At 37.6% G+C, this 21,866-nt stretch overlaps 2 protein-coding genes and 1 long non-coding RNA gene across 4 annotated transcripts; 1 reads left to right on the top strand and 2 right to left on the bottom strand.

Moving 5' to 3' along the window:
* The first annotated feature begins 4,703 nt into the window (after positions 1 to 4,703).
* On the top strand, positions 4,704 to 8,221 carry LOC132056397 (luminal-binding protein 5). The gene is made up of 8 exons (XM_059448569.1): positions 4,704 to 4,872; positions 5,479 to 5,746; positions 5,839 to 6,053; positions 6,155 to 6,397; positions 6,495 to 6,974; positions 7,065 to 7,219; positions 7,330 to 7,412; positions 7,505 to 8,221. The coding sequence occupies exons 1-8, from the start codon at positions 4,815 to 4,817 to the stop codon at positions 8,007 to 8,009; spliced, it is 2,007 nt and encodes a 668-aa protein (XP_059304552.1). The 5' UTR covers positions 4,704 to 4,814; the 3' UTR covers positions 8,010 to 8,221.
* A 1,403-nt stretch (positions 8,222 to 9,624) lies between these two features.
* Positions 9,625 to 16,422, bottom strand: LOC132056395 (acyl-CoA-binding domain-containing protein 1-like). 2 transcript variants are annotated; one of them, XM_059448568.1, is made up of 7 exons: positions 15,815 to 16,422; positions 13,427 to 13,532; positions 13,183 to 13,289; positions 11,873 to 11,964; positions 11,437 to 11,534; positions 10,305 to 10,482; positions 9,625 to 9,939 (listed from the first exon to the last, which is right to left on the bottom strand). In XM_059448568.1, exons 1-6 carry the CDS (start codon positions 16,264 to 16,266, stop codon positions 10,306 to 10,308), a joined length of 1,032 nt encoding a protein of 343 aa, XP_059304551.1. In that variant the 5' UTR covers positions 16,267 to 16,422; the 3' UTR covers positions 9,625 to 9,939; position 10,305. The 2 variants fall into 2 exon arrangements, with proteins under 2 accessions (XP_059304551.1, XP_059304550.1); XM_059448567.1 differs by having other exon boundaries at positions 9,625 to 9,895.
* Positions 16,423 to 17,886: 1,464 nt separating this feature from the next.
* LOC132058282 (uncharacterized) lies at positions 17,887 to 18,536 on the bottom strand. Its single transcript, XR_009415233.1, has 3 exons — positions 18,416 to 18,536; positions 18,252 to 18,329; positions 17,887 to 18,178 (listed from the first exon to the last, which is right to left on the bottom strand). It is a non-coding gene; the product is annotated as an uncharacterized LOC132058282 (long non-coding RNA).
* Positions 18,537 to 21,866: the final 3,330 nt, after the last annotated feature.

Here is a 21,866-nt window from a genome sequence, read left to right as displayed (position 1 = left end):
AATTAGTTAGTTAGTTATGCTAAGTGAGTTGATTAGTAACTAATGATCTCGTTTAGGCTCTAATCATGTGTGTATATATATACACAAAGAGTCATTGTACATTTCAACACAATTATTGATGAATCATAAGATTTCTCTTTTCTTCTTCTTCCTCAATTGTTCTTTCTTCTTCTTGTTACTGATCATTTGAATAACTTCATGGTACCAGAGCAATGAACGATTGATTCAAAAGTTCAGTAAAATCTTGGTTGTTTTCAATTCAATTCATAAACTTTCAATTCCTCTAGATAGTTCTAATTCAAGTTTCAGTTCAAGATAACAGTTTTTTGTAGAAATATGTAACAATGACAAACAATGGTGTTACCAACTCAACTAATGCTTCAGAGGAGACTCGAATTCCTGCTCAATCTCAATACAATAAAACTACAAACAATGGGATTGGAGGTTCTAGGGTTCAATCTTCTCAATATCTGCTAGGATCTGCATAAGTCACAGATCACAATGACCACCTATACTTGAACAACACTGATGTAAGTGGCATTTCCCTAATATCTCTATAATTGACAGGGTCGGAAAATTACTCTTTGTGGAATAGATCCATGCGTTTAGCCTTGCTAGGCAGAAATAAGTTTGGTTTTGTGGATGGTTCTTGGAAGAAAGAAAAATCCAGAGAGGAATTCTAGCCATTGTGGGAGAGCGTAAATGCTATTGTGTTGTCTTGGATTATGAATGTAGTTGCACCAAATTTATGGAGTGGTGTAGTATATGAAACTAATGCTTGTGATGTTTGGGAGGATTTGAAAGAAAGGTTTGATAAGGTGAATGGTGAAAGTGCGAGGGGGGGGGGTGAATGGTAACTTTTTCGCTCAGACAGTCAACTACCTGAACAAACTAGTCGACTATAAAGTAATGCAGGAATAAAAGTGCAGAAATTAAGTGACATCACATATTTTATATGGTTCAGATTCAATGTGAATCCTAGTCCAGTCCCCTTAGGTTGCAAGGGTGTTCTCTGTAGCTCTTTGTAAATGGTTTTGGTACAATGAATGTTTGAATGAAGCTCCTACGTCTACACTCAAATCACTCGTAATCTTTTTGATACAATGCCTCACAAACTATACTATATCTCTCCTTTCTTTTTGTTTACACTATATCACTCTGGAATACAATGTTTATCAAAAGTAAAGCAGAGAACTTGAGAGTATGAGACGAAAGTATATTTTTCTTCGTCTCTAGAGTCTTGAATTTATAGTCCTTAAATTGAGTAGCCGTTAGACTCTTTTCAGAGGAGATGTCAACCTAAGATAATTGATCCTTGTAAATTAGGAATATTGAGGATCCTAATTTCCAAGAATAAAGCAAGAGCTTATTAATTTTGTACAGCTCCTTTCCTTATGTAGCATCAGCCGTTATTTAATTGATCCTTGTTTCCTTGTATATGCTGATAGCTATTCAATGTTGTACAACTGCTTTCCTTGTGCGGTATTGACCTTGTTTGAATGGTACTTGTTTCCTTGTATATGCTGATTTGGTTCAATCTTGGAATCTTTATGATTTGCGCTGATTGTCCTTTAAGTAAAATCTGATCTTTGTTCCAAAAATAAGCATGAGCTTATTTTCTTTGTTCTTCATGATGATTTCCCTTTGCGTACCGACTAAGCTTCACTTGGGCTTTTATTCCTTTGCAACCGACTGAACTCTTCTCGTCCATTGGGTTTTTGTAAGTCCAATGGGTTTGGTGGACCTTTGAGTTCCTTTGAGTATAGTACCTATAAAACACAATCTGTCATCATTAAAATCATAGCACTAACAAATGGATCAAGAACTTTTCATTTATATAAAGAAATTGCAACCTTGGCTCAAGGAAATGCTTCTGTGTCTGTATATTTTACTAGGGTAATGGGTTTGTGGAATGAGTGTGAGTCTCCTGTACCCCCCTCCTGCTTGTAATTGTGATAAGTGTGGAGAGTTTGTTCAATACTGCAGAGACAAAAATTGTATCAGTTCTTGATGGGATTGAATGAGTCTTATGCTCAAGCAAGAAGCCAAATTCTGCTTATGGTTCAATTACCATCTATTGGTCAGGCTTATGCCATGGTGGTATATGATGAAGGACAGAAATCAATTGCCTCATCTTCTACTGGCTTACCTGGTGCTGCTCATCAAAGTCCTATGACCCTGCAGCCTTGTACTCAAAATCAGGTTACCAACAACCTGCTTATCAGAATAAAAAATTCAAGAAAGACTATAACCCGCAGTGTGGGTTCTGTAACTCAAAAGGCATACCAAAAAGAACTGTTACAAACTAGTTGGATATCCACATAGTTTCAAGAAAAGAAAAGTAGCACCAGGAAATGGTGGTTCTGCTGCTTATAATGCAATATCTGAAAATCCAATGTGAAATGTTGTTAATCTAATGGGAAATGTTGTTACTAATGGTCAATTAAACAATGGGAATGAAAATCTTATCATGGCTAATGTAACCGGTCTGTATTAAAAAGATTCAAGGGCATCCATGACTTAACAAAGTACGGTTCCACATAACTTGATGAATACACTGCAGCCTGGAACATGTGTCTTTACACCAGAGCAATATGATCAAATACTACAAATGATAAACTCTAACAAGCCAGCTAGTCCAAATGTGGCAAGCACAAGTGATATGACAAGTAATGTAAAGTCATGCCCTTATGTCTTCTACTTCTAACGATGAATGGGTTATTGATACTGGTGCTACAAATCATATGACTTCTGACCTAAATATGTTAGAAAAATCTATAATAACAAAACCTATTTATCCTAAGAAGGTATACTTACCAAATAGGGATATTTCCTTAGTTACTCATACTGATAATAGTTTAATATCATCTAGAAGTACACTAAAAGATGTATTTCATTTACCTTCGTTCAAATACAATCTCAGGTCAGATTCAAAGTCAACTAGAGAATTGCCTTTGTGTTGCCTTTGTTGTTTTACCCAGATTTTTGCACATTTCAGGATCTCTCAAGTGGGAGGGTGAAGGAGATTGGTAGAGTTCAAGATGAACTATACTTGCTTGATAACTCAGGAATTAGAATTCTTGCAAGTGAAGCAAATCTAGTTGCCAGTAGTACTCAATAGTCTCCTCAGCCTAACTCCCATAGTCAATTAGATATCAGTTTATGGCATAAAAGATTTGGTCATGTATCTTTATCAGTACATTAATTCCAAGTTAGGTATGCTCAGTATCTTCACTACTCCTCACTTGAGGGGGAGTGTTGAATAATAGCCTGATTAGTATCATTAATCAGTAGGTTAGTTAGTTAAGTGGTCTGTTAAGCTCAGTTAACAGTATAACTGCCCAAGGGCATTCTTGTTGTTAACAGAATTAGTTATTAGTTAGTTAGTTATTCTAAGTGAGTTGATTAGTAACTAATGATCTCATTTAGGCTCTAATCATGTGTGTGTATATATACACACACAGTTATTGATGAATCACAAGATTTCTCTTTTCTTCTTCTTTCTCATTTCTTCTTCTTCCTCGACTGTTTTTGAGGTTCTTCTTGTTACTGATCATCTGAAATGATTTGAATGACTTCATAGTTTCACCTTTCAATGTGATTTATGTTTGAGATTTTCCCATACCTTTAATTACTGCTTTTTAATCTGAAATAAGGATACTAAAACTTTCCAAATATGTCTATTATATTATCCCTAATTACAATGTGCATATTTCACCTAGTGGATTGAGTAGATTATGCTTTTCTCCTGACTGATAAGAGTACATCAAATAATACATTTACATGAATTGAGGAACTCACAAAGTGCACATTAATTAGCTAGATTTAGCGATAACCTACTTATAGCAGCTCAAACGAGGCGCATAGGACTTCCTATTAGATGATTCCATCTTATATCATTTGTTTTCATTTCATTTCATTTCATGTGTCTTAGTTTGATTGAATATATCCATAGACTAAAAAAGAAAAACTAGACACATTAATTAAAATAGAGGAAATAATAGACAAGGGAACACTATTAAGCATTGTTGTGTTTACCCAATTCTCGTGTATATCAATATGATTAGAAAATAATACCTGTAAATCTTACAATCTATCGGCTGTCGCTTGGATCATCACCGTTATAATGTTATTTGCTTGTCATTTAATTTGAAAATTGTTAATATTAATTTGCACATTTGAAGTGGAATAGGGAATGTATTATTAGAGTTGAAGTCTGGTAGACATGTCGAAGAGCTAGATTATTTTTTAAGAGATCATGCAAATGTAATGTCTTATTCCAATTAAACAAATATATCTCCCAGGACATAAAGAAAAGAAAAAAAATTGATGAAGAAAAGCTTCACGAACCTTCCAGCAACTTCCTGAACACGTGGAACCTTTTAGGTGTGCACCTTCTCGTATCATCATTCATTGCCCGTCCGATACATGAAATTAACGGTTCAGATCAATCCAACTCTAAAACGAAGCTGATTGGTTCCTACATTGTGCTCCTCAATTCTAATTGGTCCACGTCATTAAATATGACATGCACAAAAAAAAATCAGCTAGCAGAATGAAATGTCAGCACCTCATTGGCTAAGACATCCACATCTCTTATATTTCATTGGTCCACGTCATCACCAGTGACACGTTTCGTCAAAATTCAAAAAAGGAAGACCGACCTTTCTTCTAAGTTGTAATGTAATTCCAGAAAAAGAAGGTTGCAGAGACACACCTATATATAGTGAGCCTTCAATTGTTGATCTGAAAATCCATAACTGTAAAGAGAAACAAAGAAGAGATTCCTTGTTATAATTGGATCTGTACGAGCTATGGCTGGTGCGTGGAAGAGACGCGCTTCCTTGAGCGTTTTCGCAATTGTCTTATTCGGTAAGCATTTCTATTTTACTTTTTCTCTTTTATTACATAATCTTCAATTGAAAATTTGAGGTAATGAATTGCTGTGACAAACAAATCAACAATGATTAACTGCAATGTTGATGTGTATTAATTTTTTTTTTTTTTTGACATGACTAATGTATTAGTTCTCAGATCTGCTACTATTTTTGTTATTTATGTGCATCTGTTTCGATAAAACCATCCAGATTTAAGACTTTTGATTTTGATTAAGGTTATTTGTTTAAACCTGCTATAAGGTGGTAACTTGAACAGTTTTGTTTGGACTAAATCGTTACTTGAGTATAATTTTGCGTCTCTTAATTAATGGTAAATCCTGAGTCAATGATGTATTTGATCATTCTGAGTTCTCTAGCTCCATTTTTTATGCTTCGATATTGTAATACTAACAATGTTATGTTAAAGAAAGAATAGAGGATGTAGCAACTACTTGAAGAATATCATTTTATTGAGCTAGTTAAACAAGTAATAGATGTACATCTATTTTTGGTCCCAACAATGTACATGAAGTTGCTAAACAAGTAATAGTTATAGATCGACAAAGCAATGCGCTAATCTGATGGTTGGATTTGTCAACAGGGAGCTTGTTTGCATTTTCTATAGCTAAAGAAGAAGCTACCAAATTAGGAACAGTTATTGGTATTGATCTTGGAACAACTTACTCATGTGTTGGTGTTTACAAGAATGGACATGTTGAAATTATAGCAAATGACCAAGGTAATCGTATCACCCCTTCGTGGGTAGCCTTCACCGATGGTGAGAGGTTGATTGGTGAAGCAGCTAAAAATCAAGCAGCTGTTAATCCAGAGAGGACCATCTTTGACGTCAAAAGACTTATTGGGAGAAAGTAAGGCATTGTTCGTTTTTTAATTTTATTTTGTGTGGAAGTTTCTCTGATATAATTATGATAATGATGATCACTTATTTATGCGGTGATAGATTTGATGACAAAGAAGTACAAAGGGACATGAAACTTGTTCCCTATAAGATTGTTAACAAGGAAGGGAAACCATATATCCAAGTTAAGGTCAAAGATGGTGAGACCAAGGTCTTCAGTCCTGAGGAGATCAGCGCTATGATTCTGACCAAGATGAAAGAAACAGCGGAAGCTTACCTTGGAAAGCAAATCAAGGACGCCGTTGTCACTGTTCCAGGTATCGTCAAATTTCCTGTTTCAGATAGATAATGTGTGATTCCAAACTTTAGTGTCGTGCAATTGCTGAGCGTATATGTCCCATCTCTTTTGAATATGCAGCATACTTTAATGACGCCCAGAGGCAGGCCACTAAGGATGCAGGTGTCATTGCTGGTTTGAATGTGGCAAGAATCATTAATGAACCAACCGCAGCTGCGATTGCCTATGGGTTAGATAAGAAAGGTGGTGAAAAGAACATCCTTGTCTTTGACCTTGGTGGTGGAACATTTGATGTTAGTATCCTTACTATTGACAATGGTGTTTTTGAGGTTCTTGCCACAAATGGAGACACTCATCTTGGAGGTAATAATGAATTTCAAAATCTTAAGAGAGTTAAATAACTTTCATCTTCCCATCAGCCTTATTCACTAGCTCATCATGTATCTATTGTTTCTTGCAGGAGAGGATTTTGACCAGAGGATTATGGAGTACTTCATTAAATTGATAAAGAAGAAGCATGGAAAGGACATTAGCAAGGATAACAAGGCTTTGGGAAAGCTCAGGAGAGAAGCTGAGCGTGCCAAGAGAGCCCTGAGCAGTCAGCATCAAGTCAGGGTAGAGATTGAGTCTCTCTTTGACGGTGTGGATTTCTCTGAACCACTTACTCGGGCTCGTTTTGAGGAGCTGAACAATGATTTGTTCCGGAAGACAATGAGTCCTGTTAAGAAGGCTATGGATGATGCTGGGCTACAAAAGAACCAGATTGACGAAATTGTCTTGGTTGGTGGAAGTACCAGGATTCCAAAAGTTCAACAGCTTTTGAAAGATTATTTTGATGGCAAAGAGCCTAGCAAGGGTGTCAACCCTGATGAAGCAGTTGCTTATGGTGCAGCTGTACAAGGAGGAATCTTGAGTGGAGAAGGAGGTGATGAAACCAAAGGTAACGCTTCTTCCAGACTTATTTCAGCCATTTGATACTGGAGAGTTTTCTAAGGCAAAGTATTAACATTTTCTTCTGAATTTTGACCAGATATTCTTCTCTTGGATGTTGCTCCACTGACTCTTGGTATTGAAACTGTTGGAGGAGTGATGACAAAGTTGATCCCAAGAAACACTGTCATTCCTACTAAGAAGTCTCAAGTCTTCACTACTTACCAGGACCAGCAGACAACAGTCACAATTTCGGTATATACTTGAGACTATTTTCCTAATTTGTTGAATGTGTTGTGCAAAACTCAGAAAGAAGATTATCTTCGGATTTTATGGCTTTCCTGACTTGAAATTCTCACCTGCAGGTCTTTGAAGGTGAACGAAGTATGGTAAAGGACTGTAGACTGCTCGGGAAATTCGACTTAACAGGAATACCTCCAGCTCCAAGGTACTTATCCAACTGCTTTTGATAGAGAGAGTATTTGAGGAGTTGCATTTGCCTGCTTGATTATAATTTTTTTTCCTTGCTCTTTTCAACAGAGGAACACCTCAAATAGAAGTTACTTTTGAGGTTGATGCCAATGGTATCTTGAATGTGAGAGCTGAAGATAAAGCCTCTGGAAAGTCAGAGAAGATCACCATCACCAATGACAAAGGTCGCTTGAGTCAAGAAGAAATTGAACGTATGGTCAGGGAGGCCGAGGAGTTTGCTGAGGAGGACAAGAAGGTGAAAGAAAGAATTGACGCCCGAAACAGCTTGGAGACTTACGTATACAACATGAGGAACCAAATCAATGACAAGGACAAACTTGCAGACAAGTTAGAGTCTGACGAGAAGGAGAAGATTGAAACCGCCACAAAAGAAGCACTTGAATGGATGGATGACAACCAGAGCGCTGAGAAGGAGGATTACGACGAGAAGCTGAAGGAAGTCGAAGCAGTGTGCAACCCAATTATCACGGCTGTGTATCAGAGGTCTGGTGGAGCCCCAGGAGGTGCCAGTGAGGATTCGAACGAGGATGATGATTCACATGACGAGCTTTAATCGAATTTGTAGGTTAATAGTTTTCTGTTCCCAAATAGTTATAAATACACTTTCTATGATTTCTTTTGTAACCTCACCGTATGGAGGGTGGAACGTAGAACAACTTGGAAGAAACCGTGAGTGAAGGACGTAATGTCGCTCTGGTCTCTTCCTCTTGTTCATTTTTTTCGTACACCTGTATAGACGTATTTTAATTCAGAGTTCAGATTTCTCATATTCATTCCATTGCTCGACTTATTGACTTATCTTTAAAGGCTTGTTGCCAAGCATTGAGTTTGACTATAATGATCTACTTTGCTTCATTGTTAAGCTTTGATAGAGGCTACCAGTAACCAGTCTAGTATATGCTATTTTTCAAACGGGATTTCAAGAGCAAGGGAGATCCGAAGAACCAACAAACCCAAGAATTTCGTGACCAATGTTTAACAAGAACAAGAATGTTTCGTCTGAAGACCGTGCTTTTCCTTGAATCATAAAGTGAACGGATAAAGTAACATATTGGGCATTGCCAAGCATAGTAAAGCTTATATACTACTCCCTCCCTACCATAATAAGTGTAACTTTAGTAAAAAAAAAATTATCTCATATTAAGTGTCATCTTAGAAAATCAAGACATAAGTTGATTAGTTTTTTCAATTCTATCCTTAGATAAAAACTGAAATAAGTGATCAGTTTTTTCAACTCTATCCTTAGATAAAAACTGAAAAGTTAAAGTAACATCAAGTCACATAGTAACTTTATATTGTTGGATTCCTAATGTTAAAAAGTATTACTACTTGTGCATGCTTTACCAAGAGGAAAAAGTAATTTATTTTTATTATATAGGGATAATTTAGTAAATTTCACATTGCATTATTAGTTTCTTAATATGCGTGTTTTGGCTAAGGTGACACTTATTATGGGACGGAGGGAGTATCTAATTTAGAGCCTATTTGGATTGCCTTTTTTTTTTTTTTAGGTGCTTTTAAGCCAAAATAACTCTTCATCACTTTTGTAGTGCTTGGGTAAGATCAAAAAATGTTTTTAAGCACTTGTTTTTAAGTCAAGATGACAAAAATAAGCCAAAAGTCATAAGTCAAAGGGCAATTTGCACGATTGTCCTTATTCGGGGGTGGTCTTTAATTTTTGGCCTTCACCTAAAAACCATGAGTTCCTCGAACTCCCGCTCAATAAAAAATTAAAAAATAATCGCAAGACAGAGTTTGAATTTCACAAGACAAAATTTGCCTGCAAAACTCTACCTTAAGGCAGTTCGCCTTCATGCATGTTTGTCCTCAAGGTAGAATTTGAATCCAAAACTCTACCTTGCGATTTTTTTTTAAGTTTTGATTGAGCGAGGGTTCGAACCCGAAACTCATGAATTTTTAAGCGAAGGGCAAAATTAAAGAGCAACAATTTGAGGGACAAAAATTAAAGACTGGTGCCTTTGAAGGCCAAGCCGTGCAAAAAAATGTAAGTTAAAAACCATAAGCCCATCCAAACGAACTCTCAATCAAAGTTGAACCCGTATGCTACTTCGTTAAATACTCTCCTCGTTCCAGCTTGTGCGAATTATCCCTTTCCAAATTTAAAAATTTTAACTTCATTTATCCTACAACTAAGTAAAAGCACGCTCTTCTCACAAAACACCTTGCTCAACACTGATTCCGGGATTCTTAAGGATTGGAAGTTTGAGACCCAAAGTTTCAAAGGTCTTCATTTTCTTTTTTTAAACTGCATGCTCAATACTCACATAAACTAAAACGGGAGTATAATTTAACTACCCCAGTAAGCGTCAGAAGCCAATGCTTCAAGAATCAAGTGGTTAAGTCAGAACAACTGAGGATGCCTATTGACGGTAATCTGAGCATTTCCTTAACCGCACTTCGAGTTAGAGATTCAATCATCTGCACATGATGAATTGGCAGAGCAAAGGAGATATCGTACATGGCTAACAAATAATGTAAAACACAAACCAGATAGTGTAATTAATAATATTATAGTTTCCAGTTTCCAATTAGAAACAATGTTACCCTGACATTCAGAAGGGTAAGCAACCAATGTAGTAGCCTCAAAAGCAAAATAATCAATCAATTTTTATGTCCGGTTACTCCTTTCTTGAAGCAATCTTATTGCTCCATGCTCCATTTATAACTGACAGCACAGAAGCTACAAGAGATAGCATGCTTTACTTTACTAAAATCTAGAAGAGAAAATCCCTTCATGGAAGATGAGAAATAGGTTCTACATAAGCATGTACAGCAGTAACATGATCGATCAGTAGAAACAGAGAAAAAAGAACAAAATATGCTGTACGTTAGTTGTGGGCAGTTGCCTGCTGCAACCAAGGCCAGTGCAACTCGCAGACATCACGAGGGCAGTCACCTTCATTATCCTTAATCTCTACGTCAGCACCATGCTTTACGAGAAACTCAGCAATATCTTCCCTTTCACAAACAGCAGCATAATGCAGTGCCGTCTGGCCCTCAAGGTCCTTCAATGATCAAAACAACTTCTTGTAAGTCATGTATCACAAAAGCAGGAAACTAGATGCACCCAGAGACATTGGAAACAAATTGAAGAGTTAAAGAGCTCCAATGCTTATAACCAAGTTCTACAAACTCTAACCTTCCAGCTAAAGAATTTGCAGCCACATAAGCTCTAATCTAATATTTCCCAAGGTACAGACCTTTAGGGAAACAAACTATGGATGAAGACCACTTTGATTTAGCTCTCTATGACAATTCCACTAGCCAAGAGTTACAACATGTACACCCGTTTTAATTATGTTTCGAGTAATATTAGGGTTTGAGGTAAGACATGGCTGTTTCTCATACTGCACTTGCATTCTGAGTGACATTAGGTTTTCAGGTAAAATTAACATTCTTATGTGCCACTTGCATTTTGTGTACAGTAGGTTTCCTTTAAAGCATAGGCCACACTTGAGTTTGCTTGATGTTAGGGTTTTCCTTAAACCATCTGCCTCACATGTATTTGGGTGTATTTTGGCACACTATTGACCTCATCATGCTTTGTGATTCCATGGTCAGACAATGCAATTTTACGACTCACTAGGTTTAGTGAAGCTTTCAGCACAGTAGTCTTCTTTCCTCTCTCTCTCTGCAAATCTTGCATCTATATTGTTCTTTGCCTCTCTTTTAGTTCCAACAAAATGAAAAAATCTCAAAAACACTATATTGAAGAGAGTGAGGGGAAGAGAGAGAGAGAGAGAGAGAGAGAGAGGGGGGAGAGGATGAATAAACAAGAAAATTACAGCTACTTCAAGTAAGGTTATGACACTTTTAAGATTTCAAATGAAACAAATCATGCAACAAAATACAAGCCCTACAAAGTATATATAATATTAAATTACCAAATGAAACAAGATTAGAGGTTCAGCGTAATGCAAAATTATATGCACCTTGGCTATATTGAAAATTATATGTACCTTGGCATTTACATCGGCATTCCTGCTTAAAAGCAATTTAGCGATGCTGAGATGACCACGATCTACAGCCCAGTGCAACGGGGCACGACCCTCACTGTCTGGAATCATTTCAAGAAAGAAATTTTAATCAGGAGGAACATCAAACAAATGGCAAGAGAGCAAAAGCTGCACTACAAGTTCCTGGTAGACATCATTCAAGTTCCAAGTCTTAGGTCACACTCGCCCACCCTAAACTTTCTCCAGTTCACTCTATTTAAATTTTTTTCTTCGTAGTAGTGCAAGAGAATCATCTTCTTTCAAAGAAGACTGACCAGTCCTCAGAGTTGGTCATTAATTAAAAACTATAAACAATACAAATAATAGCGAATCAAATGTATCAACATTAGAACACCACAAGTACTTCAAAAGAATTTTATATATCACATTGAGAACCAACCTTTCACATTCACAGGAACGCCACTTTCAATGCACTTAAGCAAGTTCTCCTCGTCCCCTTCTCGTGCAAAGGCATGTATTTCATCTAATTTTCTGCAAAGAAATAGTGAGCATGTGATTTATCAGATTTCTTCTTCCCGAAATAGACACATGTAGATAAAAGACAAAATAAACAAAGAAAGTTACACAACTTGAAAATCACCAACAAAGTACAGCTAGTTCAAAAGTTCATCCTCCAGATAAACAAGACAAAAGTAGTTAAATAAGGACTAAAACTTGTTAAGACAAAGATTAGATGTCGTTACTTTGTTAGCACCATTTGCCTCCTAGTGCAGGAAAAATAAATTACGATTAAAAGACAAAACAAACTCTACAAACAAACCAGAATATCAGAGTGAAACTCCAAAGCATGTTTCTGCTTTTTGATGCGAAGACGAACTAGTTATAGACTAATTAGCCCATAGCAGCTTGTCAAAGACCGTCCTACTCGAACAGAAGAAAGGGCGACAATCGCGCCGTACCCAGTACCCATTTTACAGAAGTCCAAAAGAACAATGACTAGGTTAAAGTTAAACTGTCAAGCCAATTAGTGAAGGGGGGCCTTGGAACCACGGTAAAGTTGTCTCCGTGTGACCTATAAGTCATGGGTTCGAGCCGTGGAAGCAGTCAATAATGCTTGCATTAGGGTAGGCTATCTATATCACACCCTTAGGGTGCGGCCCTTCCCCAGACCTTGCGTAAATGCGGGATGCTTTGTGCACCGGGCTGATCTTTTTGCCAAGCCAATTAGTGAAAGATCTTCAGGGTTAGAACTCACAATAAAGTTTGGTTGATTCAAGCGAAACTGTTAAGATTTCCTTTGACAGTAGAGTAATTTTAGGTAGGAAATTCAACTATTACTGGGTAGGGGTTGGACATAAAAAAGGAACAGAACCATGGCGTACTTATACAACCATTTAATTCTAATTTTTCTCCTCTCCTTTCCCATTTTGATAGTACTACATATGATAGTACTCCATACGCTTGCTTGAAGAAGACGAGTTGCTTACTCTTTGTTAGGAGAAAATGTGAGTACAATGTATTTAAATAGTAAAATTGGGTCCTACAACCGTTGAGTTACATAAAACATATTAAAACCTTCCTTTAAGAAAGTGCAACACTTATTTGGGTGGCTTAGCAAGGATATTTTCAGGACATAGGGAGTGCATGATTTCCCCAGAGGGGCACATTTAAATTTGTTATGCAAGTCACAGTATAAACAAAAACCACAGACTGCAAAAGTTTAAGTTCACACAAGTTCAGAAACCTTACAACTCATTTTCGGATTCCTCCTCACTAATGAAGGTACTGAAAACCGGTCCCATTGGCCCTCTAGAATCTGCATTACGTGCACCGCTACTTTCTTCGCCCTTCTTTTTCTATTCGAGCATGTTCAGGAGGCAAAAGAGCAATAAGAAAACAAGAGCAGCAAGAAAAAAAAAGTAGTAAATTTATTAAGAACAGGAAAACAAAGACATGACAGAGCGCTATTAATAACAACAGATGTGTGTCTTACATTTGCAGACCCATCAAGCCAGGAAGGATATAATTCAGTCACGATATCAAGATACTTCTCCATGGCTTCTTCAGGAGGCATGGTACCCAATTTCTGCCATGCATTCCTAATATATGATCAAAGTAAATCTTAGCATCAGTCAGGCAAGAGAGAGGAACCAAATATACTACTAATAACTTAGAAAACATTTGATCTATCAAAAAAACTTAGAAAATAAGTTAAGAGGATTTCTTTTGATGACCTTACATTTTTCCACTGTTAAAGCTTTGAGAAAGGCTACCAGCCTAGTATATGCTGTTTTTCAAATGGGATTTCAAGGAGAAGCGGACCCCAACCCCCAAATAAGTTTTTTGATCAAGTACAAAAAGAATTACAGCCAGTATGTTTTAAAAGAAAAACTCTTTCTCAAGCCAGATCACGCCATTGAGATCTGAGAAAATATCTCTCATGCATTGGAAGATTTCTTTTTCTAGATGATTACTATAGCGGAATCATGTTGTGAAAGATGCCACAAGCAACTTTATTCAAAACAAACCGGAATCAGAACAATTTGATTTTCCAAGCAAGGTATCAGAGAAGTCCTCAGGAACTTCCATACTAAACTTCCACTTAACTCATCTCTTATTATCATCCTATTGTTTATCATAGCTAACAGTAAATTTTCATAAATCAATTTCATAACCTTCGCTATCATCCAACATTCCACTAAGGAAACAATAGCCTTTAGTTGCTTACCCTAATAAGTCTCAGCGCAATATGATTCCCTATTTCTTAGGCTACGTTGGCAACATTTAAATGTATCCTCTTGCACTGGTAATTTTGCATCGGTATCTAGTCTTAGCACTCCTATCAAGATGTAATTCTTTTTAACGAAACTCAAACTACTTAATTTGCTAATCACATGCATCACAAAAGTTCACTATTTGAGTTACTTTTCCTTCATTAAGATAACAAGGACACGTAACATGATGTCTTATATATCTTCACCAAAAAAAAAACATGATGTCTTATATTAGATCCAATAGTGCTCGCTCTCTCTCTAAACCAGAGTATCAGATTTACCAACAAGTGTCATCAAACTATCTACGCAAATACAACAGTCATAAAGAACTTCTACATTCTAACTACTCCCTCCATCCCAATTTAAGTTTCTTACTCTCCTTTTTGGTCTGTCCTAAAAAGAGAGTACCTTCTATATTTAGTGAGTTTTCCAATTCCAACATTCTACATGGCAAGTTTAAGACCACAAGATCTAAAGGACTACACACATCTCTAATTTAAGACATCGGGATTCAAAGGTCTTTGTGCCCAGTCAAACTAAGACACTTAAATTGGGATGAAGGGAGTATCAAACAAATGATAAACTAAACTAAGATCATACTAAACGTCAAAAGCATTTAAATTCATGGTCAGCAAAAACAATTAAAGGCGGATTTTCCAGAGCATTACCACTTGGCATGAGTAGTCATTTTGAGAGCGGATGGGTGTGGAGCAGTGCAAGGTTCCTCAGTCGCAAAACTCAAACTAGTTAATTTGCTAATCACATGTATCATAAAAGTTCACTATTTGAGCTACTCTTCCTTCATTCAGATAACGAGGACACGTAACATGATATCTTATAATAGATCCAATAGTGCTCGCTCTCTCTCTCTCTAAACCAGAGTTTCAGATTCACCAACAAACGTCACCAAACTATCTACGCAGGTACAACAGTCATAAAGAACTTGTACATTCAAACTTCTCCATCCCAATTTAAGTTTCTTACTTTCCTTTTGGTCTGTCCTAAAAAGAGTGTTTCTTTCTATATTTAGTAAGTTTTCCAATTCCAACATTCTACACCGCAAGTTTAAGAGAACAAGATTTAACGAACAACACACATCTTTAATTTAAAACCACAAGATTCAAAAGTCTCCATTTGTTTCTTAAACTCCGTGTCCAGTCAAACTAATACACCTAAATTGGGACGGAGGGAGTATCAAGCAAATGACAAGCTTTCTAAAACCATACTAAACGTCGAAAGCATTAAAATTCAGGTTCAGCAACAACAATTAGAGGCGAATATTCGCATTACCACTTGGCATGAGCAGTCATTTTGCGAGTGGATGGCAGTGCAAGGTCCCTCTCAAACTAGTTAATTTGCTAATCACATGTATCATAAAAGTTCACTATTTGAGTTACTTTTCCATCACTAAGCTAACAAGGACATGTAACATGATATATTATAATAGATCCAATCAGATTTACCAACAAATGTCATCAAACTATCTGAGCAAATACAACAGTCATAAAGTAAGCAAATGACAAGCTAAACTAACATCATACTAAACAACCAAAGCATTTAAATCCAACACATCAAAACAATTAAACGCGTATCTTCCATCGCATTACCACTTAGCACGAGCAGTCATTTTGAGAGCGGATGGTTGAGAAGCAGTACAAGGCCCTTCAGTAGCAATCTTATAAAGTCCATAAAGCTGCAATTGCACCTCATTCGATACCTTATGAGACCGATCAGCAGCCGTAGCAGCCACAAAGGCAGTAGCAGCACTAAACGCTTCATCCAACTCAGTACTCTCTACACCTTCCCAATCATCATCACTATCCGAACTCTCATTCAAAACGACGTCGTTGTTACTCTGAATTAGCGGCTCGGCAGCACTAGTATTAGTATTCGTATCGTCCGATTGAATTTTGGGTTCGTCTTCGTTGGAAACATCGCCACGTGTAATACGAAGATTTTCGTCACGGAAAGCGAAGATAATAGAGAAGAGTTTAGCGAGAAGGAAAGAGAAAATAAGACCGAAGATGACTGATTGTAGATACTGCTGCCAATCCCCCATGATTATTATTCAAAACCCTAGATCGTAGGGAAATAAAATAACTCTCTGTGTGTGTGTGTGATGAAAGAGGAAAAAGGAGGGCAAGGGATAGTTGAGCTTTGGCAGTACCGAAAGGGAGACACCAATGAAATTGTTGGCAGTTGTTACCTGGGGATCGTTATACATATGTATACTTTTACTGTATACAGCGGCATTCATGTACCCTCCTTTTATGTATAATTTGAAATGAGTATTAATTACTCATTTCAAATTATTTTTTAAATTTATTAAAAAAAATGCATCAATTAATCCTTTTATGTATAATTTCATGATAAATTAAGACTTCATTTCTTATTTCTTAATATGAGTATCATGATATGCAAAGTCTATAGCAAAGTCTATAGTGAACAAAGAACAAGTGAACGAGAGAGTATTTGATTGAATATGTATGACTCCCTCCCCTTCGATTTGTTTTTCTTACCTTTTTTTAGTTTGTTTAAAAAAGAATATTTCTTTCTTTTATTGACAACTTTTTAATTCTAACTTTTCACGTGATATGTTTAAGACCACAAGATTAAAGAGCATTTTGATAGATTCTACATATGTTTTGTTTAACATCACGAGATTCAAAAGTCTTCTTTACTTTTTTAAATTTTGTGCCAAATCAAAACCAGATAAATAAATTGAAACGGATGGAGTAAAATAAATACTCATATTACTATTAGAGTGAAACATATTTTTTACAAATATAATACTACTCAATTTCATTTTATGTGTCTAAGTTTGAATATTGGGCACAAAATTTAAGAGAATTAAGGAAATACTTTTGAATCTTGTGAGCTTAAATTAAAAATGTGTGTGACAACCATATATCCTTGAATCTTTGTGATCATAAACATGTCATATAAATTGTTTCGAGTTACAGTGTTAACACTAAATAATACCCCCAAAAAAAATATTTTGAACCAAAATGCCCCCAAAAAAATTATTTTAAACCAAAATACCCCAACAAAAAAAAAGTTACAAAAGTACCTTTAGCGTAGTAAAATACTGTGCTAAAGCACTTAACCGTAACGGCTCCGTTAAGTGCTTTAGCGCATTATTTTACTGCCCTATAGCAGTTAACTGGAAGGACCTTTAGCGCAGTAAAATAATGCGCTATTGATAGTTGACTTTCATCTATAGCGCATTATTTTACTGCGCTATAGTAGTCCGCCATTTTCCAAACTCTTATTATATTTTCACTCCTTTTTACGTAGTTTAACCGTATATTAATCATGCTTTGAGACTCCGGAACTTCAATATTTTATATAGAACCCTACTTATATTTGTACAATTAATAAAATAGGCTCAATACATCAAGAATACGCAATACTTTGGATTGTCGTTTTAGTGGTTGACAAGTGCTCGAAGTCCTTTTTTGTTTGAAGACTTGTAGTCATTAGCTTTACGTTATTTATCTTTTAGGGTTTCGTCTTATTTTTAAATTAATGCTTAACTTTATTTCGAATGTGTCACGTTTTTTTTTATTATCAATTTAGGATGTGAAATTATAAACAATAATAAAAACTAAGATAATATGTATAAATATGCAAAAAATATATAATATTTACGATAAATTGCACAACACTAATGTATATACACTATCGAGGATGAGTCCCACATGTAGTATGCCGGAGACTATCCCTAGGCCTAAGCCTCATGCCATCCCCACCGCCCTCGCCATCGTCTCCATCACCCTTTTTCCTCTTAATAACCTGGCGCTCCAAGTCATGATCATCTCCCCTCTCCTGGCCCGTGCGCCCTTGATTAGAACGTGCTTCTTCTTGGGATCTGGTCCCGCTGGCACGCTCAGAACCTCAGGCTAAGTTAGGTCTGAAAACTCGACCTCTTCCTCGTCGGGAGTCGCCACCTCAGGCGCCGAAGGATGAACCTAAAAAGTATATAATAATTAGTACCATTTCTTATTTATATTGAATACATTAACGTTATTTATTTAATCAAACCTGTGTGTCAACGGGCGCCTGAGTAGGCTCCTGAGATGGGTGTGGTGGTGAATATGAGGTAGTCTCCTGGACGAGATGCTGTTCGAAGTCCAAGTAAAGGTTATAAAAATTAAATAAATATTTACCTTATATTGAATAAAAGTAGTTTTAAGTAAAAAACTTACATGCGCCTCGATAGTCTCATGAGAAGACACGTCTGCCTCGGCAGGCTAATGAGAATGCTCCTGAATGGGTCGTTCCTGTGGACCCACTGGCGCCGAATCTTAAAATATCAAAAAAAGAAAAAATAATAATAAGTAACATACATATTTAAAATAAGTACTTTAAATAATCAAATATATATATTAAATATTGACCTTATATTGAATAAAAGAAATTTTAATAAAAAGCTTACCTGTGGTTCGGTAGTCATATGGAAGACACCGCTGGCTCGGCAGACCCATGAGAAAACGCCTAAGTGGGTGGCTCTGGTGGACCCGCTGGTGCCGAATCCTAAAATATAAAATATTACTAAATAATGAGTAACATATATATATATATTTAAATAAATAATTTAAATGAACAAATAAGTATTTTAAATACTAACCGGGATCAAAAACTCATCGAAGTCAAGAATCCTGACTCCCTCTAAATTCCTCACAGGCCGCTCATCAGCTAATGAAGCGTGTAACGCCGCCCAATCAACGTTATCACGCTCCTCCATGTATGCATTCTGGCTCGGCTGTGATGGCTACTCGGGTATCTCAGCAAGTAAGAGCGCCGGCATAAACGTAGGTGAGTCCCCAGGTGAGCTGCCACCAGCCTAGAACGGTTGCGGATGGACTAGACCGTGAACGCCCTCTGGAATGGGATCGGTCTCATCAGCCTCATCTACCAGATGGTGTCCTCCACCACCAGGTCCTCTAGCAGCAGCACCGCGGCCTCTATGCGAACGGCGTCCCCGCAAAGACGGTGTCCTCTGCCGCAAAGACGGCCGCCCCCGGGAGCACCCGGTCCTCCTCCCGGCGCCGCCCCGATTGTCGCCCTCCGGGAGCGGGCTCCTCCTTGCGCCTAATCTCGCCTGCCTGCCGGATACCATCCTCTGATATCCGTACCATCTCCGTCGCAAGTCCCGCAAGCCCAGGGGAAGACATATGCTCTAACCCCAAGATGCGTAAACGTTGTACGGCCACCAGCTGCATTTGTGTTCAACAGAAAAAAAAGAGTTATTTTTTAAAACGTAACAATTAATGCAATTAAATAAATCTAAATACGATAAACTTACCAATGCCTCGTCCGCCCGCGAGTCTTCGAGTATCCTACATTCCAGGGGGACGCAAAGCTGGGTTACCAATCAATCGGCGTGTGATCTGATGATACCAGCGCATGTAATCCTTAATGGGAGTCAAATGGCTGACCACCGCTAAAGTGCCCAACCTGTTCTCCCAACGGTGAAGCTGGACATCCATGAAAGCCAGAAAATCATCATCGAGCGGCAACCCCGATCGTCCCGCCGGTAGTGTCGGAGCTCGCACGGACGTCGGGGGGTATACTGTGTGTGTATGCCCAAACCGTCGTAAGACACGCTCGGGCGTGTGCTCCCTCACGATGTCCGGTGTGTATCACCGGACACCGTGACCTCCAAACCTCCCGACCTCGCCACTACGAAGGCCGGCAAACCATCTAATATAACGTAGCGTACGGCGTCGTATATATAAATAGCGCATAACATATAAATACAAATCAGTGATCACCAAGTCGAAAAGATGTTTAATTAAATTATTAATGTAAATTTAAATAGTTTTACCGCATCGTCTGTTATGTGATCAAGCTGGTCCCGGAATGGAAAAATACTGTGGTGCGTATCCACATCCCGGTCAAAACCCGCTATCCACCTCCTCGCATAAGGCATGTCAATCTCGAGGTGATGCCTAGGTACGGGCTGAAAAGGCAGCATCCTCTCCCATCCCCATAACTGTAAACGATATTAGAAAATACGATTTTTAAGTCGTCATTTCAAGAGGTTTGTCTACATTAAAGGAAGGCACACTTAAAATATTACCTGGAGAAGAGCAAAAAATTCACACATCTCTGACAACACCAATAGATGCTCGGCACAGGCATCTGTAAAGATACGTCAAAACAGCACCGCCCCAGCTTAGTCTCCCAGGCGATCCAGATGCTCCAAGAAAATCAAATAACGTAAGCTGACAAAGGCACCCGATGAGTTCGGGAACAAGATGCCCCCGAATATAATAAGCAAGTACAAATGGGCATGACGATCAACATCGTCCTGCGGGGTGCCGTCGTCAACCGGATCCAGACCCTCCAAATAAGTGCAAAGTGCACTAATTTGAACCCGACTCTGTCCTGAAATCTGGCCCTAAGCAACAGGCACGAAGTGGGTGAGCCTAGTCAACTCTGTCGCCCACGTCTGACCAGGAGGCGGCTCGTACCGAGTGTATAGTGGCTCTCCATCTACCCGCAATCCAAAGAGGACCTCCACATCCTGAAGTGTAATCGTGGCCTCACCAGTGCGAAGATGGAGGGTATGTGTCTCTGGCCTCTACCGCTCAACCATGGCCGTGATGAGCGCCCAATCATGCTGTACCCGACCAACGGACACGCAACGGTAGATGCCGTCCCGAAACAATATCTCCAAGACGCGAGGGTATAGGGGTTGCTCGCGTAAAAGAGTCCAAGCTCTCTGCATCCTACGGGGACGGAGCCTAGTAGATATCCCTATAGTACCGACCCATAATAAGTCTGACCTATGATTGTCTTGCAAAGACAATACTGATCTATCGTAGGGTCCCGGTGAACGAGAGAGGCCCCGGGTAATCATCGGGCCCCGCCTGAGCATCGGGCCCCGGGGGAACATCCGGCCCAGGGGAAACATTCGGATCCATGAAAGAGTCCGGTCTGTACAAACTAAATTAGTCATTATTCTTGAAATGAAAGATAAATTATATTAACTAATTAATAATTTGTAGGGAATATGTGAATTATGTAGTATTATATCTTGTGAATAATTAACATGGGATATGCGATAAATTTAATATGTGATAGTAAGGACACATATGTGATGGCAAAGACTTGTTAAGTTAATTACTTTTGAATTATGTGATGGCAAAGACTTGTTAAGTTAATTAGTTTGAGAATCGAAATTCAGCAGTAATATTTGTTTAGAAATCTATTTTGAATATGTGATATATTTTTAGTTGACCAAATAGCCAACACAACTACGATAAAATTAAACTAAAAAAGTATATTCGTCGACCACATATTTTCCAATAAACTTTACATTTTTTTTGTTAGCTTATGTATTTATGAAAAGAAGAACTTTAACTATTCTTTTTAAGATAATCTTTTTTTATTTAACATATATATTCACGCTTTAAAATTATATAGATTAACAATTCATAATCATTTACAATTTGTCTGGATGGTTGTTACCTATTGTATTATATTATGTTGTTAGTTTAAATACAATGTTTGCTTTGATTGTTACTTTAATATTATTTTATGTAACGACGAAAGTTCCTAACAATACATAACAATCATCCAAACAAAGTGTTAACAACATAATAATTCATTACCAATCAACTTCTTTCAATTCATAAACAATATTTAACA

This window comes from Lycium ferocissimum, chromosome 5 (genome assembly GCF_029784015.1).
Source record: "Lycium ferocissimum isolate CSIRO_LF1 chromosome 5, AGI_CSIRO_Lferr_CH_V1, whole genome shotgun sequence".
Taxonomy (NCBI): Eukaryota; Viridiplantae; Streptophyta; class Magnoliopsida; order Solanales; family Solanaceae; genus Lycium; species Lycium ferocissimum.
Note: the sequence above shows the minus strand (reverse complement) of the source record. Positions and strands in the feature narration are given on the sequence as shown.